This window comes from Orcinus orca, chromosome 17, assembly GCF_937001465.1.
Source record: "Orcinus orca chromosome 17, mOrcOrc1.1, whole genome shotgun sequence".
In the NCBI taxonomy this organism is placed as follows: Eukaryota; Metazoa; Chordata; class Mammalia; order Artiodactyla; family Delphinidae; genus Orcinus; species Orcinus orca.
In genome coordinates, this window is record NC_064575.1 from 11455239 (window position 1) to 11466112 (window position 10874).

Below are 10874 nucleotides of genomic sequence, written 5' to 3' on the forward strand. Positions count from 1 at the left end.
TAGAACAAAATATTCCAGATATGGTTTGAAAAGACCAGAGCGAAGGTTATCATTTCAAATAATCATCTCAAATCATCAAATTTGTTTTCTTTATCAAGATCCATGAACCAACAAAATCTATAATCCGTGAGCCTAAAAGTCTAACTATATTCCACTCACCTTCACCAATGAGGGAGACCAGTTTGAAAGTAAGGGTGTGGAACATGACAGGCTCTTCTCCAAGATCTTGCCTGATGCCTCAGACAAGCGATTTAACTTGCCTGTTAGCTCAGTTTACTTACTTCTTGGTAAAAGTGGGATTTAATGTCTCTAAGCTCAGTTTACTCACTCCTTGGTGAAAATGAGAGTACTGCCAATTATCTCATAAAGCAATCTTCTGTAAAGATTAAAAACATCAATTACAGTATCTGGCATGTAGAAGGTCCTCAATAAATGGAAACAAATAATTATAATTAATATTGAAGCAAGACTACTGCATCTTTATTAAGCACTGTTTACCAAGTCCTTTACATGGTCCTGAGCTAGAGTTTGGTCTACTCAAAACTTCGAGCAACAGAGTAGGTTTTGCCGAAATTGAGTTATCTGATTAATAATTTTTCTTCCCCAAATTATGCCCTGCCTTTGCCCTTTCCTCCCTCTAGCCATAATCTTCAGAAAACGAAGAGCCATCCCTACCAGCAGGTGGAGGCATGGAGCAATAATCCAAAATTCCTACTCAAAATTATAAGCAAGAGATTCTCTGATGACAGGCACAGGATCAGCGGCATAGATCCCTTCAGAAGGCTTCCTGCCAGCAGCCAAAATGAAGCCCCACAAGCTTAGAAGGCTCATCTACAAATATAGCTTTTATTCCTTTCCCCACATACTGACCGCATGAACACTTACACCTGAATGCAACCATGCAAAAAGTATCATTTACTTGTGAATAACCTTTTGAAAGGCATATTTGGCAACAATGTAAAAATTAACGGTCTACCTTATTTTCAGGCAAGAACAGGCCATTTAAATATGGAAGAGAATATACACTTAATTTTCTCTCAATTCAAAATAATCATAAGATATGAGCAATCTGTAGCCAGAAAAAAATATTTTGAGTTGTTTTTAAATTAGAAGATTAAAAATTAATTGTTGGGGCTTCCCTGGTGGCGCAGTGGTTGAGAGTCCGCCTGCCGATGCAGGGGACACGGGTTCGTGCCCCGGTCCGGGAAGATCCCACATGCCGCGGAGCGGCTGGGCCCGTGAGCCATGGCCGCTGAGCCTGTGCGTCCGGAGCCTGTGCACCGCAACGGGAGAGGCCACGACAGTGAGAGGCCCGCATACAGCCAAAAAAAAAAAAAAAAAAATTAATTGTTGAAGTTTTCTGGAGTAGCCAAAGGGAATGTAAGAATGTCCAGAAAACTTCCACTAAAGATATTGAGTCAAGAGACTTCTAACAAAATTAGAAAGATTTTATAGCCACACAACAAATGTGATACACACAGTCTTTAGTACAGAAAAAGAAAAAAATTAAATTCATTAAGAGGATCTGCATGCAATGAGGGTTCTTTATCATCTAAATTTCCTAGGTGTTTTTATGACTATTAATGATCCCAGACAAAAACTGAGTTAAGCTAAACTCTGTCCGTTTCCCTTTCTTCAGCTCTCTTCTTCCAAGCCTGTCTCTATATCCATCCCCAGAAAAGAAGTCAATTCTTTAAAACTGCTGTAATCCTTTCTGAAAAAGGAAAAAAGGAATAAAGGGAGGAAGGGAGGGAAGGAGGGAAGGGGAAAGGAAGAGTTGAAATTTACACTAAAGTGTTAGCAGAAGTCTTATCAAATTGCCTCGAAGAGAATGGACGGTACATCCCTCTCTCTCTTTCCACCCAAAGTGGGCGCCCTAATCTTCCTCACTCCTGCAAAGAGCTTAATATTTTACCTCTCACAGGACATTTGTGTTTAAAAAAGTTTTTTTTGAGTGGACAGTATGTACAACTGACAGAACTCTAGGCATTGCAACAAAGCACCAAAATCTGGACATAGGTCTAAAACCTCTCAATTCACATCCCACAGACTACACGTATTCCTGATGACAACTTATAAACCAGTAATTTGAACACCCTACTCCACAATCAAATCTGCAGTCCAAATACACTATAAATTTACATTAATATTATGTTTGAGCATGTTTTTTGAAATATAGTATAAATACATATTTGTTCTGAAGTATAAGCCAAAATACGGTAGTACTGAATTTAAATCAAAATACGAAGTATTTCTGAAAATAGAAAAATGAAACCAAGGTCCCAACCAAAGGAGTGTCTTGGGAGTGGGCAGGGAGGAAGGTGTCAGGAACAGAATCACTCCCCCGTTCACCACTGTTCACACAACCCCTGTACTGGCTTCTGAACGCAGGCTTGTGAAAAGGCAACAACTATGCTAACAATATTTAAAATGATGCAATTTACAAACTGATATTAGATATATAAGAGCCTCCATAAATAAGTACAGGATATGCAAATGAAATGTCACAAAAGAGGTAATGCAAATGTACAAAAAACAGTCGAGAAACCGTACACCCTTGCTTACTGCAAGTGAAAACAAACTCGGTGTACCACAGCACATCTACTGAAGCAGTAAAACGTTTATATAAATGTTTATAAAATATTTATAAAATGGTTATTTAACATATAAGTATTACAATTTAATACTATGTGATTGGAGATGAAAGATATGCTCATTCATCTTTGCACTGTAAAAGAGAGAATTCTAGAAAGCCAGAAAGTGTTCCTACCTCTCGACCCAATCTAGTGCTTCCACTCTAAGGACTTTATCAAATTTGCATGAAGGTATTAAATGAAGTTTTGCAGCCAACAGCAACAACCTGAAAGTAGCTCTCATGTTCCGCATCCGGAGAACGTGCTACGGACAGATCAGCGTGACATCACTACTAACCATCATTAAGCACACTACACACCTGCTCTGCCAATACAGTAGCCACTAGCCATATGGAGCTATTTAAACAAAACTGTATTTAAAATTCAATCCCTCAGTCAAAACCAGTCATATTTCAAGGGCTCACCTAGCTATATGGCTAGTGACTATTATCTTAGGTACTGCAGAGAACATTTCCATCATCACAAAAACTTCTTTTGATGGTGCTTTTTGATCTACATAGCTACCTGCGCCTCCTCTCTCCTCCTCCCCTACATGCACCCATTTACTGAGAAACATCTTCTTAACCTTCAGGCCTTAGCCTAAGGCTCAACTACCACGTGAGGCTTCCCCTGATTTACCCAGGAAATTTAGGTATACCTTCTTGTAGTCTCATTAGAGCTTGATAACCCCAGTACAAAAATTATGTCATATATAAGCATACCATTTTCCCCACCACAATCCTGTAAAAGCTTTTTCAAGGAGAAACCAACCAACTTTTATCCAAGGGGCTCTGAACTGTTCTGGCACATACAGGACCTCGATAATTTGTTATATTCTTAGAACATTACCAAAGACACCAGAGAGGTGGACTGTGAATACAGGTGAAAAATGTTTATGAATAAGGAAGGCAATGCTTCAAAGAAAAACTTGGTTAGGTTGGCAGGCTCACAAGTGATTTTTTTTTTTTTTTAAACTACTAATTCTTTACATTTTCTCAGCACCTAACACAAGGAGCCTTGTTCACAGAGGTGTTCAGTAAATATTTGTGGAATAGTTTCTGGATTAAAAAAAAAAGACACCAAGAATGAACCCTGTGGTAAACTATGGACTCTGGGTGATACTGATGTGTTAGGGAGGTTCATGTACTGCTCATGTAGGAGATACTGATGATGGGGAAGCTACGCATGTTCCAGGTGAGGGAAATCTCTGCGTGTTCCACTTAACAGTGCTGTGAATCGAAAACCGCTCTAAAAAATCAAATCTATTTAAAAAAAAAAAGATACAGATGCTAAATTAGAAATCAAATTTAGATTATTATGGTATTAAAAGCATAAGTTTACATGTTAGATCCCCAAATTTTGTTCAATAATAATACATATCATAGATTTATGTTAAATTTTAAAAATTAAACCTCAGCTTTCTAACCCAAATACGATTTGTTTCCAGTGTATAGAAAATCTGACTGAAATAATCCCAGGTGCGGTGTTTTGGCATGCTATCAATACACTAGCTCAACTTCCATGCTTAATAAGCACCTACCTATGCAAAGCACTGTGGCCACAGTGGTGAACAAGATAATTTCTGCTCTCACAATATTTTTTTCCAAATAAGAAACGTATTTTGCAAGATAAATGTTTTTATACTCAACTAACAACAGATATCCCCAAAATGGTGAAAACAATCATCAACCATCTTCTATTATCCTTATTTTTCAAATAATTAAAAAAATTGTATTAACCATTTGAGAAAGTAGTACATGACCTGATTTAAAACAAAAAGTTAATGCTTCATTTACTTGGCATCCTTGGGAGACTTGGTGCTCCACATAAATGAACCTTCCAGATAACTCGGGCTTGTCCATTTAAATATCAACACTTAAAATGTTCGGCATGGAGATTTTTTGTTTTTTTTAAACAGCACAAATCTTTCAACTTTTAAAAACAGACTCCATTAAATGTTATTTTGACTAATGTCAAAAACATAACTGTGTTGTATAACACTCAAGATGCCAAACTTTATGTCCTTTTTAAAAGTTTTTGGCTTTGAAGAGCGTTTCTTCTGACCCCGAGCTTTGGGTGCGTCAGCTGTCAACTTTTGCTGCTATCAGTATGAACCTGACTCTAGCAGCCTCCCATCCCCCTTCAAATCTGCTGCTACTTGGAAAACAAGTTCGTCAGAATTTTGCCTAAAACACACTGGCTTTGAGAGGATCTCCAAATCTACTTTGGTCGCTCAGAGTCTTCGCTTACTTCCTGAATCTGTTAAAGTCTGGAGAGCCAAGTTTTGGATAAAAGAGTTACCACTTTACCTGGATGAAAGTCCTTTCGTTGATGTCCTATTTTCAACTGATGCTCAGTCAGAGATAAAACTTAAAACTTCATTAGCCATTCACTCATTCAACCAATATTACTAAGTCCCTACTAAGAACTGGGCTCCCATATTACAATGAAAATGGAAAAGACTGCTAGTTGAGAACATATTTTAGAATACAAGTACTCTAATATAAATAACTGTTCTACTAGTGCCTAAGGAAAAAAAAAAAAGAAAAACAGATTTCTTAAAGTCTTTTAAATGAAACTACAAAACCACCCAAACTTTTTATAATTCCTTTAACTTAAGACTTAGAAACTGAAGATTCAAGGGTAAAGAAAGCTTTTGATTTAACCAAATATTTACTTTATAAAGCTCTGAATAAGATTCCAAGATTTTCTACCTCTTTTTCAGTCTATTACAAATTCCCATCTGGCCCTAAAGAAATCCCTATGACATATGTTTTAGTATTAAATGATAATCAAAGTCTTGATAATGATAAATATACCCATTCAGCAACATGGTAAGTTTACTGTCATTTTAATATTGTGCACCGCTAATTTGAAAAAAGTGTTAGTTCAAGAAAACTTCTGTCCAAGTTTTCAGAAGTTCCTATACACTTCACTTTGGGGTACAAACAATTTCTTTTAAGTTTTAATAGTAAGTATGGTGTGGCTATACAATATTTGCTTTATCTGCCAATCATATTTTTAAAATTCCATTACCCATTTAAATCTAAGGCTAGGAAATGACTCAAGAAGGAATGGAGCTTAAAGTTGGTCTCTGTGGATTAATTAAGACATCAGGTAAACTCCCTGGCATCAGCCTTACTTGTTTTAACTCCCTTGGAATCTCCCATCTAATTCATTTTCTCCTTGGGGAGCACAAGTAGCTTTATTCACATTTTATAATTTTACAAATGAGTACTGATTGCCTTGATTATTTAGACTGAACCGGAAATGGGTATTAGTCATGTGCTGCTGATATAAGAAATGAAAAAGTTACTACCATTAAAAACCTTTTTAATGCATTAGTATCTCTTCAGTATTAAATGTGGAACCTGAAAATGCTTTAAGCAGTACTGTAAAGGCAGATCACGGACCTAACTTTAAAAGTAACTATGTAGCATTATTTTTAGATGTCACTTAATATTATAGTAATCTTTACAAGTTGACTCTGACCTCATTAGCATACCACCTTGTCCTGCTAAAGAAGTCTGATTTTAAATAAAAACAATTCACAGAGAAACCCAAATATAGGCTACTGCTCTCTCTCTACAAACAATTTAGGCAAAGAAGCAAATGGCAAATATTTACTGGACACACCTACTGTAAGTAAATCTCTATCGGGTGCTATCCACATTACCAGTAAAACCCAAAAGAAATACAGACCGGGCTCAAGATATTTACAATATAATAGGAGAAAAACATATACCCCCATAAAAGACGCTAATATTAATCAACAGGAAAAATAAATATACGTGATTTAAAAAGTGATCGTGAACATGTGACGTTCTGGCAGCAGAAATGGAGGGCACTCACTCGGTTCAAATGTAAACAAAACAAAATTCTTTTAACCTCCCTATTTTAAATCCGGCAATCAAAATCAGCCAGAAGTAGAAGCTGGGCCAACAGCATCACCACAGAAAAAAACAAAACACGAAATTCTCAGGGGCAACCGGTATTGGCCCATTCAAAACAAAGTCTTCCTGGGAGTGCTCCAACAGTAGTTTTTCTCTTAAAACCTCCTTATCAAATTAAAAACAAAACTGGTTCCTGGCTATCAACTTTACGAAAACCGAAGCTTCGAGGAAGCACTCTGGAAACCGATACCACTTAGGATCCATTCACATCATCGAAGGAGTCGGGGAGAAGAGCAACCGGGAATCGGCCTATTGTTCGGAGGACCGCAGGACCGTCCGAGCACCGCAGGGCGCGCGGGAGCTGCGGGAGGCGAGGCGCGCACCCAGCACAGGTGTGTGGGCGTGAGGGTGGCCAGGTGTGCCCAGGGCCACCGCCGACGAAGAGAGTCCCAACTTCCAGACCGAGACGTCGAGAAAGGGAAGAAAACGAAGTCATTCCTGAGTCTTAAGCCGCTGAGCACGCAGGGGGGCGGGCCTGGGAAGGGTCTGCAGGGCTCCCAGAGCCCACCCGGGTCCAGGCTTGAGCAGGCCGGGGGGCTGAAGCCCCGAGGGTCAAGGAAAAGGCTCCCGAATCGAGGGGCCAGACTAGGAATCCCCGAACAATGGGCAGTAGTGGATCTGGGGTGAATGGCGAGGACTGGGGAGTAGGGGTCGCGGAGGTGAAGCCAGGTGGGAGGGGGGTAACAACAGAGAAGCCCCCAGGCGTGGGCCCCCAGTGGCTGCGGCGGCGGCGGCGCTTACCTGTGATAGCTGCCGCGGATTGGGGCAGCCGAAGAGCGCGGAGCTGGAGCTGAAGCTGATGGCCCCTCGGCGGCTGAGGACGTGCTGGGGGACCGGCCTGTCCAGGGGCAGCACCGGCAGCTGGTAACATACTTCCATTGAATACGCCCGCCCTGCCCCCGCGCGGCGCCCGCCCTGCCGCGGCCGCCGGCCCCTGCGCTGGGAAGGGGCCGCGGCTCGGGGGCGCCGGGCCGAGGCGGGGGCAGGGCGGGCGGGCGTCGACCCCTGGCGGAGAAGCCGCGCTCACGCCTCCCCCACCCCAACACTCCACCCGGGTTGCCGGCGGTAAGGCGCTGCGGCGGCCGCAGCGACGGTTACGAAGAGCAGCGCGCTCCCGGCTCCGGGGTGCAAGCGGGTGCAGCACGAGCCAAGTCGGCGGGGGAACCCCGGCGCCGCCAGGCTCTTCGGCCGAGAGGAGAGGGTCCGGGGCCAGCGGCGCAGGAGCGGAGCAAGGACAGAGCAAAGCGGTGCAAGAAAAGACTGCTGGAGCCAGCGGCGATACTCAGGGCGCGCGGGGCTCGGGTGCAGCCACCAGCTCCGGCCGCCGCCGCCGCGGTCCTGCCCCTCCCCTCCCCTCCCCCGGAGCCTGACTTCACTCCGCCGCCAGCGCGAGCCCGGCGTAATTCACACTTTGCAGCCGCGGACCCTGGGCCAACCACCACCGCCGCCACCGTGACGTCACGACGCTGCGCCGCAGGCCCCGCGCCGCCGCAGCGTCCAGGGAGACCGGCTAGCAGCGGAGGGGTTGAGCCGCCCTCCTCCTGTGCCGCACCTTGGAGCTCAGTCACAGTCCTCTCCCGCTTCACGCTGCCCTCCTCCCCCACCAATCCTCGTCCTGCAGGCCCCCCAGCCAAGGCGCGTGCGCACGAGGCCCCACCGTTTGGGGACATTCCCCTTATCGCTAAACTCTGGCGTTCGGGCGCGCTGAGGGTGTGGGGTGGGCTCAGCCTACACTAGAGGCGCGGTTCCGGCTTTTCGGCTCCAAAAACCCAAAGCACGCGGCCCACTCGCTGCGCTCAGCCGCGACCGCGCGGTCACCGCCGTGTTTCCCTCCTCGAATTCCCATTCTTGGGCTTCGCTCGGGACCGCTGCGGCAGTGACGTCAGCGGGCCGCGCGGACACCGTCCTCCCCGCTACGTCACTGCCAGTCCCCCGGCGGGGTCGGGCTGGGCGCTCCCCTGGCAGGTGCGGCCCCGGGGCCGTCCCAGGCGGAGGGGCCAAGAGCGGAGCCGAGAGCGCGGGCGTGGGGAGGGGGCGAGGGGTGAGGAGGGAACACCGAGACTGAGAAAGAAGAAGTGAGAGTATGCACTGGAAAATATGAGAAGGGGAGGATGAAAATGAGAAGCCAGAGCGGGAAAGGAGACTGCATGCCCTTTTACCAAAAGTGTTTTCGTTTCTTGGCTTTGATTTGTAGAAGGCAGGAGAAAATAACTCTTGACATGGTTTGTAAACTGCAGGTTCATTTTGTTACATTTCCTCCCAAACCATCAAAGCTTTTCAGCTGCAACCCTTTGTTTCAAGTACATTCCAGCCTCTGGGACATCAGCCTGAACAAGCTTTCCCCTGCTGGCAAAACTGATTTGGCTCTGCTTTCAGGTCACCCAAGCTTCCACTTCTGTGCTATGACCAGCCACTGGCAAGGTGGCAGGTCTCTGAAAGTACTGCATAGCCAGTACCGATGAGATCAGGTAACATGTGCTGTTGATCCCATAAATCAACAGACGTCTACAAGACCTTTTATCGTCTTTCCATGACATCTGTTTCTTTTATATCACTTAAAACTTTCTACCTTCTCGTGGGCATTTTTCTACTTGTCTGCTTTCTACTATTAAAAGGATATCACTTCCAATGTGGTTTCGTGAATTTTTGTCTTCACTAGATGGTAAGCTTCCCTTCAGCGCAACTGTTACCAACCGGGGTTCTTGTACTCATTACTAAGAGGCCAGACGGGAAGCTCAAGCAAGGCTTTATTGGGCCTCTTGCTACTGCAGGAGGGAGTGAAAACAAATAACAGGTTCCCTTGCTAACTGGGCGGGCGGGGGGAGGGGGCAGGTCCTGAGCTGGTCCCTTAGATGGGGTGAGGGAGGGGAGGATCCCGGGGTTGTGCTGGGGGGGTGGCTTAGGTAGTCTACCCACCCCTTTGATGGTGTTGTGTGCAGGGATCCTGCACAGTACCCTGCTTTTGCTCCGGACACCTCAGAAGTGTCAGGTGGGTTTTTGGTCTTTTTGTATCTTGTTCATAATTTGCCCCAGCTGTGTATGCATGCATTTATTTTTAGTCCCTTATTGTTTCTTTGTATTCTCTTGCTTGAGGAGCTGTTGGTCCAGGTGTAAATACTGCAGCAGAGGGTCTCAGGTCCCAGCCTGTCTCCCAACAGCTGACCCAAGTCATCTTTGAAACCCTAATTACTCCCACGACGTCTAGCAGATTTGAGCATCCTCTGTATACTTGTGATTAAGCTGAGTTCTCCCTCGTATTTACATCTGACAAAAACCCCATGAGGTAATAGTTTCTAAATTGAAAGGAGGCTCAGGGAAACATGACTTGCCTTAGATCTTCCACAGATAAATGGCAGAACTTACCTCAAAGAATGTCTGAATTCTGTGTTCATCTAAACACCCAGAAAGCAGCATCGGTGTGATATCAGACAGTATATGCCAAGTAACTCTGTCATATTTAATAACATCTAAGAGACTTGATGAAATCATTTAACAAGACTCAGATCTCCCTCAGCAGAGAGGGGAGCTAACATTTACTATGCACCCACTGTGAACTGTGATAGGTATTCTATATAGTGTTTAACTTAGCCCTGTGCAACAGCTGCAAAAGTAAAAACTTGATCCCAACTCTACAGATGGGGAATCAGGTTTCGAAGCCATAAATCATTTGTGCCACTGAACTCTGTTCTGTATGATTTCAGAGCCATGCATTTCCACCACACCGTGTGGTTGCTCAAGACCAGAACTTCAGCTGTTTTCAGTGTTCTTTACTGTATTGGAGAGTGTATTAGGGTTCTTCAGAAAAGCAGAACCTATAACGTATATACAGAGCCAGGGAGAGAGAGCGAGAGAGAGGGAGAGCAAGATTGATTTGCCACACATGTTCCTCCTCCAGAGGTCAGAGAAGCTGGAGGAGCTGCCCCCTTGCCAGTGAGGAGAGCTAGTGGATCATGTGCAAAATCACAGTGGTGCCTGGGACCCTGCAGGGACCTTTCAAGTGTAATGGCTGGTGCTTCACTTCCACTTTTTAATTCTTTTGCAAATTTCTATTGTGGCCAACCATAACCAAAACTATAAAAGGAAGAGAATTCTGGGAAATGTAGTTCCAACTTAGCTAAGCTGTCAGAACATAACCACCCTAGTCCAACACTTGCCAACTTGACATCCATACACACTCTTTTAATCGTATTTAATTTTCAAATAAAGACGATAGCAAAATCATGCCTCTGTCCATATGATGCAACTCTCTTTCATATAACCCAAAACAGCTCCCTCCTTCCCCAAGAGG

At 44.3% G+C, this 10874-nt stretch overlaps 1 protein-coding gene across 3 annotated transcripts in view; it reads right to left on the minus strand.

The window, feature by feature from the left end:
• The window catches only part of PDE7A (phosphodiesterase 7A), a 114441-nt gene extending 106971 nt beyond the window's left edge, over nt 1-7470 (minus strand). For all 3 annotated transcript variants that reach the window (XR_004486007.2, XM_004274968.4, XM_033437589.2), the window contains exon 1: nt 7328-7470. Coding sequence is in view for 2 of the 3 variants with exons in the window: in XM_004274968.4 (XP_004275016.1) it covers nt 7328-7465 (138 nt within the window). In the remaining variant the exon portion in view is untranslated. The remainder of the gene's footprint in view (nt 1-7327) is intronic.
• Between the last annotated feature and the right edge of the window lie 3404 nt (nt 7471-10874).